The 21,713-nt window shown below is 32.3% G+C and overlaps 1 protein-coding gene across 1 annotated transcript; it reads left to right on the top strand.

Moving 5' to 3' along the window:
- Window positions 1-274: 274 nt before the first annotated feature.
- Window positions 275-21,376, top strand: LOC134241175 (uncharacterized). Its single transcript, XM_062723252.1, has 5 exons — window positions 275-438; window positions 1,122-1,798; window positions 14,522-16,314; window positions 16,969-17,491; window positions 18,086-21,376. The coding sequence occupies exons 2-5, from the start codon at window positions 1,156-1,158 to the stop codon at window positions 19,153-19,155; spliced, it is 4,029 nt and encodes a 1,342-aa protein (XP_062579236.1). The 5' UTR covers window positions 275-438; window positions 1,122-1,155; the 3' UTR covers window positions 19,156-21,376.
- Window positions 21,377-21,713: the final 337 nt, after the last annotated feature.

The raw sequence follows: 21,713 nt of genomic DNA, 5'->3' as shown, positions 1-21,713 counted from the left end.
AACTTAGCAGTAATTCGAATGTTAAATCAAATATTTCTGTTGAGTAAAATTATTAGATTATTATTATATTTACTTTCAATTGAATTTGCTTCAAAAGAGGATGAAGGAATTGTGTTTTATTTACATCAGGTAATTTAAAAAGCATGCAATAAAAATAGCGACACGTAGTAGACCGTCATGCTTTATAACTCAATCAATTGTCACGTGATAAAAACTACCCTTTATTCAAGGTGGTGTACCCGACCTATTAAAATAGAATGTTAATGCCAATCCATCCTCATTCCAAAACGTGTACTGTATATCTCAACATCGTTTGAGGAAAATATAAGCGCTTCATTGATGCATATCTTGCCATCATTGTTGTCCGTATGTGTGTTTAAGTTTTTTTTTTTTTTTTTGTTAGTCAGTTTCCCCACATGGATTGTATATTTCAAATATGTAAGTATATTTTTAATTTATTCTATAAAATTGGTTTTGTTTATCTTTTTTAAAAAAAATTTTGTGAACATGAGCACCAGTTCTCTTGCTGTAGATTACGTTTTACTGAAGGTATTATTTTCACATCTACACATACGAACTGTCCGTGGTTCTGCTTTCTTTTATTTTTTACTATGAATTTTCTAGAATAGAGTTGTAATATTTTTTTGCATCAATTTATTAAGCATTTTAAATAATCTTCAATACAAGGGAAAATTTCACTTCGTGAAAGTGCAAGTATATGTCATAAAAATGTTAAAAAATTAGTAGTTTCAATAATTTTTAAATAAACATGGTTTCTACACACAATCTTTAATAAATTGGACTCAAATGCTCTTGAAAATCGTTATACGAGTATCATACTGAAAAAAATAAATTGAAGCCTGTGTTCTAGCATCTTTAAAAGATATTTATGTTACTTTCTAGCAAGTATATTTGGGAAAAATTGGATCTCTATTATATTTGCCTATTTATTCTCCGCTCTTTAAAAAGAATCGAATTCTAGATTTTAAGCTTATTATCTGGTACGCTGTTACTAAGTAAAAGATTTTTGCATTTAAAGATAAAAGAATTGAACAAATGTTCCCCTTTAAATTCTTTCGTTTTATGAAAAGTATTAATGAATCATTAATCTGTCATTTCAGAGTGCAAATTAAACTGCAGGATTGAAAAAAAAGCATGGCCACTGGACCAAACCCTAGCGGCCGTTCAAGGTTTGCAAAACTCGGAATGGCAATAAACGAAGAACTGACCCAGGCCTGTAGAGACGTCTTACAAATGGAGGTACCTCCTGGGCTTGTCTACAACAAAGTGAAAGCATCATCAATTTATAAGAATATACGTCCAGAGCAAGAACTTCGTCTTATAGGTGCCAAAACTGATGGTTATAAAGAATTTGATATTACATTGTTATATACACTGATAAGAAACATATGTACAAAGATTCCTCGTCCAACAAAAGGTTGGGGTGGGAACACGATGCCGTCCGTAGGAGAAACAACGATCGGCGATGACGTTGAGAGGATCAGGATGATAAGAAACAACATGTTTGGACACATTAGCTCGGCTTCTACCTCACAGACAGTGTTTGATGACACGTGGTCAATCATAACTGATATCTGCCAAAGACTGCAAACGTACACAAACAAAGACTACATGTCTGGACTGAGTAATATTCAAAGTCAGGCCTTAGAAGAGGAGTACGAAACAACAGTCATAGAAAAACTTAAGGAAGATTATAAGAATAACCAATCTCTAATGGAAAAGTTATCTTCTGTGGAACAGGACGTGCTTGAATTGAAAACAAAATCAGAAAACAAAGGTGACTATAATAAATACTAATATTAAAATAGTTACTATTGTTTAGCGGGGATTTAATGTTGGCATTATAAGCGAGGGTGCCAAGATCGCTAAAATTGAAAATCGGTAATAATTAATTGTGCTTTATTTGTAATAACTTCTTTAGTGTGTTTTTAAAATCGCTAAAATTACATCTCGCTAAAAATAAATTTCCATATTTAAGAACAAATCGCTTAATTCGTGTCAGGTTAAAAATTCCACTCATACGGTATATACGATATATAGCGGAGACTACTGTTTCATGCTATCATAAATTTGATAAATACGTTTCTCAATATTAGTAATGTGGAATATGTTTCCTTTCGATTCTCTCAATTTGAACACAATGGGGCTAAGGAAGAAAATATCTATGATACCGAACTAGACTTTAAAACTATGGTGCAAACTATAGTGCAAAATGATCGATTACTTGCAAATGTCTCTCTTGTTATCGGAGGAAGAACAAAGACATATTTTACATATGAAAGTTCTCAATGTACACGAACTACAAAACTCAAGGCCTGCATGCGTATAGTGGGTTGTTATACTGTACATGACGATGTTGAAACTTACACAAACCTGTTTTTCAGACTTCTCCTAGGAAGTCATGCTGTAGCTGCTGCGGCATCGCCGAAAACCACGGTCAAAATGTACGATCCTCTCCCATTCTGGCCCTGGTTGAACGAGGAAAGAATTCTTCGTAGCTAATTAAAATATTGACCAATGCGAGTAAGGCATATTCGGATGATGACCTCTATTGCGACCTTTTACTATCCAATATTCCTTGTATACTGTTGAGTCAATTGATGCGATGAAAAAAACTTCCCACTGACTGAATATGACGTCACAATAGAGAGGCGTAAATATTCAAAATTACGACGCAATCCGGACCTTGGCTTGAGACGATGCTGATGCGGCAAACTTTCCCTGATATTTTCACTTCCTTCAAGTAAGACCTAGTCTAAAACTATATATAGAATGATGTAGAGATAACGAACAGGCTTCAATATTGTTATACTTTTCCATTCCTTGTCTTTCATTTCATTTCAGCTTGTTTTTACTTGTACAATTATCAATCTATAGAGAGTTTATAGTTACCAAACTTTCACAGTATTTTTTTAATCTGCTTTCACTAAAAATGATGGATATAATTTATTAACGACCATCTGTTTATTCGTCTGTAGTGAGTGTGTATTTTGAATTTACTAGAGTGAGAAAAGTGAAAATTTGTCATGTTGGCAATTTAACTATTACTTTTCTAAAAGTAAATTCAAAATATACACATGATAGTCCTTACGTCCTATTAGCTGCATTCTTTCTGTCCGAAACACGTCTATTTCTAGAAGATATTAAGGAAAAACCGCTTGAGCTCTTGCAATAAAAGAAGAAGGTAGGGTTTCCATACAAATCTTGCCCTGTGATTTTCTAAAAAATGAAACTGGTGTAAAAGTTGAAAACTCATGCTTTTTAAATCATTTTTCTCACTTGTGTTTTTAAATGCTGATTATGACGTCATAAACATGTGCATTTTCCCGTATTTTCTTTAAAAGTTGCAGAAGACACCAATTTTCAATGGAATTTTCTTTCAGATAACATTGTCCACAGGCATTGCCCACAAAGATCTTGAGATATGTGATTTGTTATTGAATTTTGCACAAAATATCAAAAAATTAACGTGGGCGACGGCTGTAGACACTGCTTTCTAAAGGAAAATCACCCTTGAAATGTGCCATTTTGAGGCTTTTTCTGTTGAAAATAGATAAATGCTTCACATTAATGATGTCATATTTGCAGAATGGTAAACCCCCATGCCATATTCTTCCCTGATTTATCAGAGTCAATTATTTAACTTATATTTAAGCCAGTTTCAAATCTTTTTGATGTCATTAAATTTTTAGGGCGCAATAAAGCTAAAACCATACCTTCTTCTTATATGTTATTATGGTCCCCATCTAAATTGGGGAACATACACTTTTTACTCTATTTCTTATTAAGGTCTTCCGTCTTCACTGAGGACCTTATAGTGATTATACTGTTTCTTCTTATTACCATTATTCTTGTTTTTTATACAAATTTGTGCACGCGATATCTCGGGAACTATTCATCGGTTTTTCATCAAACTGTCAGGGATAATGTGCTCTTATATGCCATTGTTAATTTTGTCAAAATTTTGGAATAAATCGCTTCCGGTTCCAAGTTATGGCCATTTTTCTGATTTTAAAATGAAATTTTGTACACGCGAGATCTAGCGAACTACTAAAGATATGAACTGGAGACTTGTTGGAGAACATAGGACATGACTTTAAGATGTGCGGAAAGTTCTTTTCTTGTGTCGTCAATACTTCTGGTCGCCTCCGGAAGCAAATGATAAAAGTCCAAATTTTCATCTTTTTTGGTTTTAAGTATTTTTCTTTGATATTAGTAACATTAACAGCGACTCTTTAGAGAATGCTAAACATGTAATCTGATTTAAAATCAAAAAAGGAAATCTCGAGATATTCGCGTTTAAAAATTTGAGTAGTGGTTCCCAGTGGCGTAATGGTTAGCGCGTTGGATATTCACGCAGGCGACCAGGGTTCGATTCCCCGTATGTCGGATTTTTTTTATCAATTTTCCAGCTCATTTCTTCGTTTTTTTTATTTCAGAATCGGACGGAAGACTTCTTGTTGCTCGCAACGAGATCGTTTCTAGTTATTATTATTATTTTCTGGGAAAATTTTGTTCGCAAGTGATCTTGTAAACTACACATCCGACTTAGATGAAACCTTTTCAGGGTCAATAGACTTGTTACGTAGATTTGCAGAACGAAGGTCATTTTGCACGCACGTGCTTGCAAGAGCGCGCATGTGTAACACGTGAAATGACCGTTAATATATCTGTAACTTTTCTCTTTTTTATGAAATGTTTTGAAATTCATAATGTAAGAACACATTCGTAGTATACCGTATAGCCGGTTATTTTGGCGGGGATATAATTTTGGCCTATTTTTGGCGATTTATAAAAATTCACCAAAATAAAAACCCTTAAATTTGTAGCCTACACACCTTGCGTTTGTAAATTCCCCATTTTTGAATGGTTACGGCAAATCATCGGTAGAGCTATCACGGGTAAATAAGTCAACAAATAGTTATAAATAAAGATATAATTATCCATACTGACATTATTTTGATTAAGCAAAAATATTTAGTTCAATAAGTTTATCGTTTTTAATTTGGATTTCATCACTGCCAAAACTTTTACTCCAATCGACCCTCAAGTTATAAAGGTGTCATGCTTGCTAAACAATGGGTTCAAATCATCTGTCATTTATACGGCACACTCATGACCATGCAGTGAAGTTTTTTCAACAATTAATGTTTTAAACTATATGTACTTGTTATAATTAAATAACTGGTATCAATTAATACCTATGTGTGAAAGTAATTGCGCTTGGGATGGTTTGTTTACGTAAACACAGACAGTGCTTGGAATGCATTGTCAGCAAAATGTATATATAAACGGATTTAGCTACGGAAAAGATAAGTTTGTGTCCTACTTTCATTTTCAATTAAATACAAATATTTTACTTCTTTAGAAATGTTCTTTACATTATTTGTGCAGTTCAAATAAGAGCTACATCTGAATTTCCATATTTGGGGTGTGATTTAACAATAGTATCTGCGTATTTCCGAGGATTTCCCGACACTTTGGCAAGTTTGGGAGGGTGTGCAATCGTAACAAGAGCGCATTCGTAACCTGCGATTTAATGGTAATAAATTTGAATTCACCAAAATATTATCCACCAGAATTAATGATATATCTTAACAACCTCAAATCGCCAAATTTGTGCCCCGCCAAAAAAACCGGCTATACGGTACTCTAGATGACATGGTCAAAATATAGAAAGATCTTATACGCATGAATGTGCTCTTCGCTCTGACTGGATGAAACTAAAGTCTCAATATCTTTTTTTGTCTTAATCCTTCGAAATTTAGTCATACATTTTAAAGATTTACAGTATGATGTATAAGAATCATGCATGAACGTGTGCTGTAATATGATTGGCTAAAATTTTAAATGCCTATAACTTTCTTGGTTCTCAACAAAATGGGATGAGATTTAGAATATGAATAGGTACGATGTATAATGGATTCTCATATCAAGCTACTATAAAAAAAATGATTGCATGGACGAGTACACATGTGTGCATGCGCAAAAATGAATATTTTGGTAAAATAAGTAACATTTAGATTTGGTTTTATTCTCAGTAGATAGATATTTGTTAATCGTTTTGCCAACATGCCATGATCATCAATGCATATGTATGAACGTGCGTGCGAATGCAAATGTTAAATACATATAGTTGATTTCATTGTAATTCTTTTATTTTAAAATGAAATCTTTCGATACATGTACTAAGGAAATAAAAAAAAGTCTTACAGGAATAATGCACGGAAAGGGAATATGTATGAATTAATTGATAGTCAGTACATATATCCCTTTCTACTCCCCATTTTCTTTTATACTTTTTTGTAGTAGATAAATTTGATAAAATTGTTTTCATCACAAGAAAATTAAGTTTTGTACATAACAGATTAATTGCCATTCTCTGTAAGCATTTAAACTCTTATAAAGGGAGTGTGGCACGCATGGTCTTGGATTTTTATGAAACTAGGCACACATTCCTATATTGATGTATGAAACTTAAAATCCTAATAAAATGGTTGCTATGGCCCATGGTTACCATGGCAACCAACACACATTTTTCATGGCCTAAAAATTGCTAAATTTTGTTGAAAAATGACCCTTTTTTGACTTGACAAAAGTCTTTAATAGAACAATATATTGACAAGACTCTACCTTTTTGCCAAAATACACTATTTAATAGTTCTTTAGACAATTTTTAGCATTTCAGCAAATTTACCTTATAGAAAAAATACCACCCCCCCCCCCGTTTTTAGGTAGGAATTTGCGAATGGGAAATTGTAGATTTTAAGCTCTTTTTAAAAGCTTGGTATAAATTTTTGCGGACAGTTTGGAAAAAATAAAAACATTGGTTTGAAAGTCGATATACAGTTCTACAATAAACTATAAAGAACCACTTGGTATTCATATTTAGTTTTCATGTTACCATGGTTACAAACTTATGCTTTTTAAGAAAATCCTAGAAAAGTACAATACGTAGATACAATCAGGATCTATATAATTGCCTGCGTATTTTAAAGTGGATTAAAAGAAATTAAGATATATGGTAAACAATAGCACAAATAAAGATGAAAAATCAATTTTCATGACTTAGGGTCAAAGGTCAAGGTCAAATTGACAGATTTAGATAGATATTTAAGGAAACTTAAGATAACTAATGCTTGTTTTAAACAACAAATGGAGAAATAAAATTACCGTTCTGGTCAACAATAATTAGCATCATTTGAATGTGTGCCCATATGGACAGAATGTCAAAGCTCAAGGTCACAATGGTATAAAAGAACTACACACGCTAACTCTCAATTCCTGCCTCCATTTTGCGACCATTTTATTCAATATTAATGGCAATTTAGCCATAAAGTCTTTCTTTAATTCAAAAAGCATTTCAATGGTATTTGATTCATTACTTTAATACCAGTGCTAAATAGTACATTATCCATTATTTCAACTCTTGAAATAAGGGATGGGTGATTGATTGATTGATTGTATATTGTTTAACGTCCCTCTCGAGAATTTTTCACTCATATGGAGACGCCATCACTTGCCGGTGGAGGGCTACAAATTTTGTCCTATGCTTGGCACATAGGGCCTTTGAGCAATGAGGGATCTTTTTCGTGCCAGCACCTTCTGCGACACAGGGCCTCGGTTTATACGGTCTCATCCGAAGGACCGGTCTCCACGTCCCACAGTAGGATTCAAACCCGCGACGTAAGGATTGACTCCTTACTTCGCGACTTTAGAGCAGACGCTCTAACCACTGCGCAACGCGAGCGACTAAGGGGTGGGATGGGGGAAGGAAATGATGATATTTTCCATTGAAATCGGACTTTCAAGCATCACCATATTTTGAAAAAAATCTTGGATGTAATTAAATGTTCCATATATTTTTTCTCATGTTTTACGCAAATAAAAAAAACCCATAAATATGTATTAATAAATACACCGTTTTAGCTGTAAATCACTTTGAAAGTGGGAGAAAATAGTTATTAATTTTCGATTTTTTTCTATAAAAATATGCCCCCACCCTCAATCTGTTTTAACATTTTATTATCATGGGATATCTTAAGAAGCCTACGATCTTTTCCATTTTAGTTTATACCACAACTGTACCTCCATTTTTTTGCCGTTAATGGTTTTACATGTTTTTTTTTCGTATGACTTATTAATGTTTAACATAGGTTGTTGGAATATTCATGGCTTGAATATTTCTAAGTTAAATGATGTTACAAATCTGTGTTCAAGGTTTCATATCATGTGTTTCTTAGAAACTATGTCAAAGGAATCACCAGGAAATATCCCTGGTTTTACACCATTTGTTGTTTCTGCAAAAAAAAAAAAAACAAACAAACAAACAAAACAAACAAAACAAAGAAAAGAGGAAGGAGCTCTAGTGGCATTTTAACCAAGTTTGCGACAACATAATAAAATGTTAAAGGAAACAGATTCCATACTATGGATTAGAATAGACTCAGAAAAATTAAGGTTAGATACATAGAAACCATTATTCTGTTGTTTTTGCTATATAAAGCCCTACTGTAGAAAAGTTTTATCAGAAATTGTATTTAATCAACTTGAAAATGAAGAAACTGAGTATATGAAAGAAGGACAAATTCTTTTGTGTGGCGATTTTAATGCCAGAACAGGGGTCTTAACTGATTACTTGTCATCAGACGAAATAAGACAAACCTTTCAGGTTGTCAAGTCCCTAACTATTATATACCAGACATAAATCTCCCTCGCAATTATTTAGACAACCAACGCAGTACAGTTAAGGTTCGCAATGGAAATATCGGCTAAATTTTGTATTTAAAAATGTATTCATAATCGGGATGGCGATTATTTTTAGTACATTTTTTATATCGGATAATTGTAATTATGATTAATAACTACATATTGAGGACGATTATATTTTATATTGAGACTAGTCACGTGATGCGGCAGTCACGCGATTTTAGTACATTGACTTGAAGTATTGATGTTACATATAAATGTCACTAGTGCAAGGGCATAACCAAGTTAAATTTCTAAGTTTAGTATATAAATATTTTCAACAAGCATTGTAGTTTTTAAAAAATGCTGCGATCATGTCTAATTTCTGCAATTCCATTGTTAATGTTTGTAAGACCGAATGCTATATTTTTTGCTGGACAGCGGCATGAAATATTGATATAATTAAATGGTTTTTAAGATTTCATAAGGATCGCAGCATTTTTCAGATACCTTATTAATTCTATTGTTGAAATTTAAAAGCTTACTAGATCGCACTAGATCGATTTAGTAAGACCCCCCACATAACCCTCCGATGTACTTGCATACAAATATACTGCAGTGTCAGTTAAATACATAATGTACAGAATACATATTAATAAAATAGCGAAGAAGACATCAAATTCAAGTTATGTCCCATAGAATATCTGAAAACTATATTTAATTTAATTAGAGAATACATATTTTGTTGAGAAAATATTACTTGATCTGTCTCTCACTGCATACAAACTACGTCACATTGTAAGAAATGACGTCATATTGACAAGTGTATTGCGATCAGTGACTTATTTATAACTTGCTATGTGGGATTTAACTAGCGACAAAACAACACGCTGTAGTACGTTTTTAAGTAGTTTGATGGTTTCTTACTAGTTAAATTACAAGATAAATTCAATTTGTGGTATTTTAAAGAAATGGCTTATGACGTATATTGTGTATGATGTCATAGTCAAGTTTTCCCGTACAAATTAGGCTCCGCCTCCTTTTTGTAACCTTAACAGTGCTGCGAATCAAATGTCCATGGAGAACTTCTTACCACTATGTGCAAATCAACTTATTTACGGATGTTAAATGGCAGATTTCTTGGTGATTCCTTGAGTTTCTATACTTTTTTCAATTCTTATGGCAAAAGTACAGTGGACTATATGTTAGCCTCTAATACTTTGTATCACAAGATTATTTATTTCAATGTAGATGCACCAAATGAATTGTCTGATCACTGTATTATTTCTACTAGTTTAAGATTAGAGAAGCCATATTTAAAACTCCAGAATGATCTTGAAGAAAATTGTAACCCTATTGGTGGTAATTTTTTGTGGTCAGAAGACTGTAAAGACAAATATATCCAAGCCTTAGTTGAACCAGAATCAACAACTAGTATTATGAATCTTTATACAGACTTGGATGATGAAAATTACTCAGATATTGATGCATTAGTCCAAAAACTAACAACAATTTATATTGAAGCAGGTTTCAAAACTGTAAATTTTAGAGGATACAACAAAAGAATGTGTAGACGTACAAAAAATATCAAACATAAGAAAGAATGGATGTCAAATAACTGCTTTATGCTGAGAAGGGAGGTTAGAAATCTTGGTAAAAAAACTTCAAAAATCACCAAATAATTATTTTTTACTTCAAGCATTTAGACAAGCGAAAAAACAATTCCATAAAATGTGTAAGCAATTAAAATCTGGTTTCTATAAAACTGTAGCTAACACTTTTAATAAACTGACCCCAAAATGTACAAAAAAAATTTGGAATTCTTTAAAGTCAAACATGCAAAATCAGGTTGAAGCAGAGTCAACCATTAAAATATCTCAATGGGTTGACCATTTTCATACTCTATCAAATTCTAACGAACATGGCATAGGTATGGATATTAATTGTGAAGTTGACAAAAACAAACCCCTAAACTTTCTATTTACACCTAAAGAAGTGCAAATAGGAATATCGAGCTTGAAATCTGGAAAAAGCTCTGGTTTAGATCTTATTCCAAATGAATTTATTAAAATAAGTTCTAATATTTTCGTGCCTATACTGGTTAAACTTTTTAATAAAATTCTTCAGAATGGCAGAATGACAGAATTATGGAACCTCTCATTGATTACAACTTTGTATAAATCTGGAGATCCAGGAAATTGCAATAATTATAGAGGATTAAGTGTAACAAGTTGTCTCGGTCAACTTTTTAATAGACTCCTTCAAACCCGACTTAATAATTATTTAGAATCAGAAGGGTTGTTAATTTGTTTTCAGGTATGATTTAGAAAAGGATATCGTACAACAGATAATGTGTTCATCCTCAAAACTTTAATGAACAAGTTCCTGTTTAATAAAAAGAATGAATTATTTTTGTGTTTTTTTTTATTTCTCTAAAGCTTTTGATACTGTATATAAACAAGCTCTTATGTATAGATTTTAAAAAAAGGTATTGGTGGAATTTTTTTTCAATATTATAAAACATATGTACTCTACTACAAAATGTGCTGTAAGACAGGGAAATTTTTATAGTGAGTTTTTTTTTATACTACATTAGGAGTCAAACAAGGGGACAATTTAAGTCCTACTTTATTTAATATTTTTGTTGACGACTTTGAAAATTATTTGGATAAAGTTATGACTTACCCTGTATGTTTAGGTGTTTTAACTTTTAATCACTTATTTTTTGCTGATGATCTTGTTTTATTATCAGAGTCAACCGAAGGTCTCCAGAATTGTATAGACAGTCTTTCAAACATTGTATAGAATGGAAGTTGCATGTAAACTTAGAAAAAACAAAGGTTATGATTTGTTCTACCAGAAAAATAAAGAAATTTATGCATTTTATGATAACAATAATAATATAAGTATTACTGATAAGTACAAATATTTTGGTATATTTTAACAATCAAATGGCAATTTAAAATATGCTTGCGATGACCTTGTTGCCAGAGCCCGAAAATCTTATTTTGCCTTAAAGCATAAACTACCCTTTGGCTCAAATCTCTCTCCCAGCTTGTGGTTAAAGCTATATGAATCAATTATTGTTCCAATTTTAACATACTCTTCAGAAATTTGGATCTCTGATTTTAATACAAATCCCAATAATTTTGATAAAACTCCTTTTGAAAAAATTCCAAAATGTTATCTTAAAAAACATCTTAGGTGTCCATAATAAAGCATCAAATTTAGCAACTAAAATTGAATTAGGTGTTTTCCTTTTACATACCAAAATTTACCAGCTTGTTTTTAAATATTGGAAAAATTAACAAAAACAAATAATAATTGCAATGTCTTACTCAAGAATGCTTACTTGGAAGATACTCCATTGGCCAGTAAAAATAAAAAAAATGTTGGCAAAGTTGTGTAAAATCAATACAGAAGATGTTAGATTTAACTTTGACACAGATTTTAAAACTTTTAGTCCTAAACCTAAAAATTTCTTTGATTTTTTTTTTTGAACTCCAACACATTAACAATTCTCAATGTGGTGAGCTGTCATAGTACATTATTCAACTATGATGCTAAGAAACTGGAAATCCAACCATACTTGTGTTTTCCACTTCATAAGAATTTATTATCTTATCTTTCCAAATTAAGAATAAGTGCACATAAGTTGTACGTAGAAACAGGTAGATACTGTAATCCTGTCATTCCTAGAGAAAATAGATTTTGTTTCCAATGTAAAACTATAACTGAAGATGAAAAACACTTTTTACTTGATTGTCCTGTGTATAAAAATGTCAGAAAAAAGTATTCAAGGTTACTAGATGTTAATAACTTATCTTGTTTGCTTAATCCACATAACTTTATATCTACGAAACAAATCTGTTTATATATCAGAGACTGTTTTGATATTAGAAACGAGCTTACAATAGTATAATATTTTGCAATGCATGTATATGGCTAACAACACATTTCTGTATATAAATATGTGCTTTAGTGCAAATAAAGAATTGAATTGAATTGAAATTAATGAAATACTGCTAGACAAATTTAGCATTAATTGTACTGCTATAAAGTTAAATCATAATGTATCTGAGTCAAGAGAAATTATAAACCGTTAACTTTAAATTTGATTCACCTACAATTTGTATTTCTATGCAACTCCCCCAATCATCAAAAGTATATTTGTGACTGGTGAACAAAACATTTTAAACTTGTTTATCCTGTTTAAAAACTACAGAATACGACTGCGTTTGCTATGGGTTAGGGGACGACCTTTGATCCAGAATGGAGGAGGGTCAACTTAGGTTTATTTTCATGCCAGGACATAATATTTATTTCCAACATGATCTGTATGGACAATTATTAATTTTTCTTTTTCACAGAAAATGTTCCGAAGAGCAAAGAAAAAAAAAACAATAATGATAAATAAACTGTCCAAACTCTTTTTCGTTTGGGAGGGGGGTGGGGGGGCTTTTATCGGTAGGCCAACAATTTTTTAACCTATATATAATACGTTTTATACTACGGGTTTCAAAAATTATTACTGTAACAACCTGTGGATGGAAATTATAGCTATTATTCAGTGAAGTTTTTTTCCCTTTCAGCCAAGTACATATTATTCAGTTTTAAAAGATTATTAGTCTCTATAATCATATTCATTTTAAAAAATCATTTGCTTTCTAATGCTTTATATCACTCTGACTGATCGTGAGACACACTATTTCTTAAAAAAAAACAAATTCATAATACTAGTAATTCTGATATCTCAAGTTTATCTTGAATCCCCGTTTGAACTCCTTAGACCTTGAGACTTATGCTTATGTACAGAGCTGATTTCAGTACTATGTAGTCTACTATGTAGTCTTGTACATTTCACCATTTTTCACATATCAAAATTATTCTTTTGCATGTGAGAAATCAACAGAGGCTAAAATTTGTATGCACATTAAATGAACAGGAAAAACAGATGATTTTACTTGAATTCCAGGATAAAAAGAGCTGTATGCTGGCAATATGAAAACAACTTCCAGTCAATTTTGTACAATCACTTTTTTATCTTTCTCACTGAAGAGCTCACAATTATCAAAGGGAGATAATTCAATTTCAGAGTAAATGTCTGCTATTTTAATCACAGATTCCACATGTTTATAGAGAGAATACCAACAAGGTTTTAATATGCCTTGTAAAATAAGATGTTATATTTCTTATCTCTGTGAGAAACATGAATTGAAGTAGCCGCATTTCATTAAAAACTTTCCCAAATATGTATTTTTTCAGAAAAAATCAACTTTAGACACTGTTTCCATGGTTACTACTCAACATCCATATATACATATATATCTAACTATATTTTTTGAAGTAGTTTATGAGGTGGTACTTTCAAGCCAAATTTTAAGAGAATATGTGACTATGCGTGCCACAAAAGTTTAGGTGGTTACAGAGAATGGGTATTAATTGTCAAAGATGGGAAACAATTTGCATAGTTGCTCTAGATAAATTTATGTAAAAGTTTATGTATATGTTATATTGTTGTGTAATGGAACATATTAGCTACATTTAGTCGAAATGTGTTTTGCACAAGCTAGTGAATTAATCAGGCCAGACAAATAGTTTTTCTTTGTGTACGTTCGCAGTCTTTGGCAGATATCGTATATTACATTTACAATTAAGATTAAAACAATATGTTTCGAACTAAGTGTAGTGGAAATAAACAGTTGAAGTTAAAAATTATAAAGTTTTACAAAAATGATTGTATTTAATATTACAATTTACTTTTTCTTCTTTTTAAACTTTCTTTTATTTTAAGAGGATATATCTCTTACAGAAAACACATTGGTAAAAGAAATTCTCAAGAATTGGCGAGAAGACGATATTGCCTTCATTCCTACAAGAGCAAGTGAAGTGGTTCAAGAAAAGCTTAAAAGTCATAACCTTATTACGGTGGTTGGAAATTCTGGGTCAGGAAAATCTGCAATCATTCAGCATATTGCACTTATTCTTAAAGAGCAGGGATGGAATATCATACCGGTGGATAAGGTGAAAGAAATTAAAAAGATCTGTTCAACAAGAGTCTCAGAAAATCGGATATTATTTGTATTCAATGATCCTCTAGGTAAGGAATCCTTAGATGAAATTTTATATAATTCATGGAAAAATTTAGAGAAAACGCTAGAGATTTGCTTGAAGAAAAATAAACTATTGTTATCATGTAGAAGGTGCGTCTTTTATGACAAGAGAATAAAGGGTAATTTATTGGACGAATCCACTGCAATAGAAATTGACAGCAAAGAACATGGACTGACTGTTAAAGAGAAAAAAGCGATTTTAAATCAGTATTCACAGAATCTGAAATTATCCGAGGAGGTTGTAACGGAAATAGTTAAAACAGAAGCTTACTTCCCATTGCTTTGTAAGCTTTTTTCGATGGAGACAAACTACAAAGAAAAAGGTGTTGATTTCTTTAAAAATCCGTACAGATTTATTAAAAAGGAAATAGAAATTTGGAAAAAAACAGACAAAAAAAGATTTTGCTCACTCATCTTGATAGTAGCTTTTAAAAACAATTTAAAAATCGATGCTTTTGTTAAAAATGATATTTGTTTGATAAAATTTAAGGAAGTTTTAGGAATGTGTGAGTTACAAGAAAATACACACATATCAGTAATTCGTAGTACTCTACATGAACTGAAAGGATCTTATGTCAAACGTGTAGGAAATTCTTTCCAATTCTATCACGACTTTATTTTGGAGATAACAACTCTGGTGTTTGGTGTTGATTGTCCAAAAGAGACAATACAGTACGCAGACAGTGGTTTTCTGAGACGTCGGGTGAGGATAGAAGACGATACAGAAGAAGAATCCCGCAATCCCTTCACTGTTTACCTTCCTGAAGAGTACATTGATGATCTTGTGGACAGGTTTATCATTGACATGCAAACAGAACACCTTATAGATGTCTTACACAATCCATGTTTGAGGAAAGAGAGTGTGATCAATTCTTTCAAGGAAAAAGTGGATTCGTTTGAAAATCTTCTTGTAAAAATTAAGTGTGAAAAAGACATATCGGAATTTCAAAGTTCATTTGAAAGATCTTTTTTCACAAGACTTGATTTCCTTTATTCATTTGAAAGTGAAATATGCCCTTTAGTTGGTCTTACTGTATTTTGTCATTCTGACATTTCTTCATTTTTCATAAAAAAAATCCCTGAAACAAAGCTAAAAGAATATCATATATTTACTGCTATATGTGCGAATGGCGATTTAAATCTACTAAATTCTCTCAGTGAAGAATATAAAAAAACAGCAATGATGGAAATATGGGATGTCTTTTTACCAATTCATGTTGCTTCAGTTTTTCATAACTTTTCAATAGTAGAGGAATTATTACGACTTGGTGCTGACGTAAATAAGTTAACAACTGGAGACCTGTGGAATCCGTTAATACTTGCAGCTGCAAATGATGAAGAGCATTTCAAAGAAACCAACACAAAAACTAGAGAAAGACGTGAAAATACAACTATATCCTTACTGAGCAACAGTGATAAAATCAATTTATGTGATATAAAGAATGGAGATAGTCATCCTTGTAAGGCTTATTACAGAGGGCGTGATAGCACGGTACAACTGTTACTGAACAACGGTGCCGACATCAATTTATGTACCAAGAATGGAGCCAGTCCTATTTGGATAGCTTGTCAAAATGGACATGATAGCACGGTACAACTGTTACTGAACAACAGTGCCGACATCAATTTATGTGAGAAAAACGGAGCAAGTCCTCTTTATACAGCTTGTCAAAATGGACATAATAGCACGGTACAATTGTTACTGAACAACGGTGCCGACATCAATTTATGTGATAGTGTTGGAGTCAGTCCTCTTTATATAGCTTGTCAAAATGGACATGATATTACGGTACAACTGTTACTGAACAACGGTGCCGACATCAATTTATGTAAAAATGATGAAGCCAGTCCTCTTTATATAGCTTGTCAAAATGGACATAAAAGCACGATACAGATGTTACTGAACAACGGTGCCGACATCAATTTATGTAAAAATGATGGAGCCAGTCCTCTTTATATAGCTTGTCAAAATGGACATAATAACATAGTACAACTGTCACTGAACAACTATGCCGACATCAATTTATGTAAAAATGATGGAGCCAGTCCTCTTTATATAGCTTGTCAAAATGGACAAAATAACATAGTAAAACTGTTACTGAACAACGGTGCTGACATCAATTTATGTAAAAATGATGGAGCCAGTCCTCTTTATATAGCTTGTCAAAATGGACATGAAAGCACGTTACAACTGTTACTGAACAACGGTGCTGACATCAATTTATGTAAAAATGATGGAGCCAGTCCTCTTTATATAGCTTGTCAAAATGGACATGATAGCACGGTACAACCGTTACTGAACAAGGGTGCCGACATCAATTTATGTGAGAAGAATGGAGTCAGTCCTCTTTATATAGCTTGTCAAAATGGACATGATAGCACGTTACAACTGTTACTGAACAACGGTGCCGACATCAATTTATGTGATAATGATGGAGCCAGTCCTCTTTATATAGCTTGTCAAAATGGACATGCTAGCACGGTACAACTATTACTGAATAACGGTGCCGACATCAATTTATGTCACAAGGATGGAGCCAGTCCTCTTTATATCGCTTGTCAAAATGGACATGATAGCACGTTACAACTGTTACTGAACAACGGTGCCGACATCAATTTATGTAAAAATGATGGAGCCAGTCCTCTTTATATAGCTTGTCAAAATGGACATAATAACATAGTACAACTGTTACTGAACAACGGTGCCGACATCAATTTGTGTGAGGAAAATGGAGCCAGTCCTCTTTATATAACTTGTCAAAATAGACATGATAGCACAGTACAACTGTTACTGAACAACGGTGCCGACATCAATTTATGTAAAAATGATGGAGCCAGTCCTCTTTATATAGCTTGTCAAAATGGACATAATAACATAGTACAACTGTTACTGAACAACGGTGCCGACATCAATTTATGTAAAAATGATGGAGCCAGTCCTCTTTATATAGCTTGTCAAAATGGACATGATAGCACGTTACAACTGTTACTGAACAACGGTGCTGACATCAATTTATGTAAAAATAATGGAGCCAGTCCTTTTTATATAGCTTGTCAAAATGGACGTGATAGCACGTTACAACTGTTACTGAACAACGGTGCCGACATCAGTTTATTTAACAAGAACAGATTCAGTCCTCTTTATATAGCTTGTCAAAATGGACATGATAGCACGGTAAAACTGTTACTGAACAACGGTGCCGACATCAATTTATGTACGAAGAATGGATTCAGTCCTGTTTATATAGCTTGTCAAAATGGACATGATAGCACGGTAAAACTGTTACTGAACAACGGTGCCTACATCAATTTATGTAACAAGAATGGAACCAGTCCTCTTAATATAGCTTGTCAAAATGGACATGATAGCACGGTACAACTATTACTGAACAACGGTGCCGACATCAATTTATGTGATAATGATGGAGTCAGTCCTTTTTATATAGCTTGTCAAAATGGACATGATAGCACGGTACAACTATTACTGAACAACGGTGCCGACATCAATTTATGTGATAATGATGGATTTAGTCCCCTTCATGTAGTTTGTAACAATGGACATGATAGCACGGTACAACTGTTACTGAACAACGGTGCTGACATCAATTTATGTATCAAGATTGGAGTCAGTCCTCTTTATATAGCTTGTCAAAATGGACTTGATAGTATTGTACAACTGTTAGTGAACAACGGTGCCGACATCAATATATGCAACAAGAAAGGAATCAGTCCTCTTTATGTAGCTTGTCAAAAAGGACATTATAACACAGTACAACTGTTACTGAACAACGGTGCCGACATCAATTTATGTAAGAAGAATGGAGTCAGTCCTATTTGGATAGCTTGTCAAAATGGACATAATAGCACGGTACAACTGTTACTGAACAAGGGTGCCGACATCAATTCATGTAAGAATGATGGGGTAAGTCCTCTTTTTACAGCTTGTCAAGATGAACATGATAGCACGGTACAACTGTTACTGAACAACGGTGCCGACATCAATTTATGTGATGAAAATGGAGCCAGTCCTCTTTATATAGCTTGTCACAATGGACATGACAACATATTACAACTGCTACTGAACAATGGTGCCGACATCAATTTATCTACGAACAATGGAGCCAGTCCACTCTATATAGCTTGTGAAAATGGTCATGATAACATGGTACAACTGTTACTGAACAACGGTGCCGACATCAATTTATGTGATAATGATGGATTCAGTCCTCTTTTTAAAGCTTGTCAAAATGGACATGATAGCACGGTACAACTGTTACTGAACAACGGTGCTAACATAAATTTACGTGATAAAGATGGAATCAGTTCCTTTTAGGTAGCTTGTGAAAACCTCACATTCCAGCACAATTGAACCTCTATTAAATTCAGGTGCTGATGTAAATTTATGCAATAAAGGTCACTGCAGTCCATTGTACCTAGCATGTCTCAAGGGTGATGACAGTATGGTTAAACTTTCATTGAACAAAGATGCAGACATCAATTTATGTGACAATGTGGGAACCAGTCCACTCTACATAGCCTGTGAAAGTGGACATTACAGCACGGTCGAATTATTATTATTAAGAAATGAAACTCGTGTTAATTTATGCAATAAAGACAATAAGAGTCCACTGTATATAACATACTTATATGGACATGACAGTATCGCTGGACTTTTACTACAATTTGGTGCTGAGTTTTTATTCTGAAGATGGAATCAATGGTTTCTCAACACCAAGTGTGTTCACAATATTTCTGAGATATGGGGCAAAAATAAATTTAAGCTTTCATAAGACCTTGCAAAAATGTTAGAATGCTTGGAAATCGTGTTTTATATTTAGTTTACAAATATTTATTGCTTTTAAAAATTTGTGTGGATTCTTTTTTTTCTTTTGAATTTAGTAATTATTGCAGTACTGTTAATCGCCAAATTTTCTGTGACAATTGATTCTTTTGAGATGGATACTGAGTATGTAAAAGCGAGATGAAGATATTGCACTTAAAAGGATTTTTTTCTCTAGAGTTTTTTTGTTGTTATTTAATAGTTATACTTTTATATGCAATAATTATTTTATTTTTTTTATTTGTAAGAAATCACAAAAAAGTTCTTTTCAATAAAAAGTTTACGTATTCACAGACATTTATTTAGCTAACTTAGTTTTTATGTCAGATGGCTTTCTTTATTATATTGTACTACTACTATTTAAAGGTTTAAGCTATAAAAAAATCATTCCAATTAAGCGTCTTGTTTCAAGAGAGCAAAGTCTTCCGGCTACATAAATCTTTTTGTTCTTGTAAGCAGCAAGGGAGCAGTCGTTATTTGATATAAAGCTAAACCATAGCACTGTGTTTTTGTAATATTTAAATTTATTGTGTCAGATGAGTAATGATTATTTATTTGGGTGCAATTAAGGGCTTTATTTAAAAAAATCTTAACTATATATAGGTGACACATGTGTTCGAACTGTTATGTTTTCAACATATAGTTATATTCTGTTGATTAATCGAAATTCGTTTGAAAAAAATTATTTAATTGTATAAAGATTATATGTTCGGGGTGGGTGGGGGGTTATTTATCAAATATTCCTTAATATGTACAGATCATCACGGCATGTGTCTTTTAAGCCCCTGAACAACAATTAGCCGAAGAAGGTACGCAAAATTCTATGAAATAAAAATTCTCGTCACAGACACATTTCTTTTTTTTAATGCATGTTTTGCAATTGTCGATATATAATTGATTTCTTTTTTTTTCTTTTCTTTTCTTTTTTGAAATTGAAAATGTGTGCACATTTATTAATTTTGTGTGTTGATTTCATTTATAGTGCTTTGATTTATATTGTGCATTGTTTGAATTTGAGAATGTCTGTACATGTATATTAATTTTGTATTGATTTTGTTTGTTGATTTCTTTTATAGTGTTTTGATTTATATTATGCATTGTTTGAACTTGAATATGCCTGTACAATGTACATGTATTAATTTTGTATTTGTTTGTTTGTTTGATTTTTTTATAGTTCTTTGTTTGAAATCATGCATTGTTTATTAATCGTCATTCGGGATTATTCATTCCGTTTTGTTAGAATAGGAAGAATGAAGGAATGTTGAAAATATATATGTTTGTGCAAAATTGTTTCTCTGAGTTAATCTAAAATTACATATCGACAATTACAGCACGATTTTACAATTGAATTTGAAATTTAAAATGATGCAATAATCTGGCATACGTTATTGTGAAACATGCAAATTTTGTTTATGTTTGATACTGTATATAGTACATGTCAATATATTTTCAAAGTTGTATGTTATGCAGTTTTATATTGTGTGTTTATGTGTCAGAAAATATAAACTATCCTTAAATGATTTCATACTGATTGCTAGATCATCATTAATACGCTGCATTATCGTCCGTTTTTTCAGGCAATAACTAACAGAGTTATGCCTTTTGGACTTAGAAAAAATATAATTACTTGGCAGGGATGGGGATTGGAGATGGGTTGTCTTAACTGTTTCACATACTGCTTGCTAAAGTTTTTTTGCGTAGATTGTTTTTCTGTATACCCAATCAGTAGAAAGTTTGATCTTTTTAAGTAATGATGCTAATTTCAATTATGTTATCCGATATAACATAACTTGGGGCAGTTTACGCATAAAAAAGCGTAAACTGACCCAAGTTTTGTTTTAGCGGATAATATAATTTGAAATTAGCTTCATTCCCTATAATTTAATTCCAGAGTAAACAATGAGATAATATTTCTTTCGGAAAAAGTTTTCAAATCGAGCATTATTTTAAAAGTAACGTCAAGCGGAGTAATACGTTTTTGACGTAACTCATTGTGACGTAGGCAAGTTATGTTATACAAAATGTTATATATTCCTCTGAATGATTCAGCC

Source organism: Saccostrea cucullata, unplaced genomic scaffold (genome assembly GCF_032062105.1).
Source record: "Saccostrea cucullata isolate Sc308-1 unplaced genomic scaffold, CSIRO_AGI_Scuc_v1 ctg7476, whole genome shotgun sequence".
NCBI classification, from domain to species: Eukaryota; Metazoa; Mollusca; class Bivalvia; order Ostreida; family Ostreidae; genus Saccostrea; species Saccostrea cuccullata.
The sequence above is the reverse complement of the archived record's forward strand: the minus strand, read 5'-3'. Positions and strand labels throughout refer to the sequence as shown.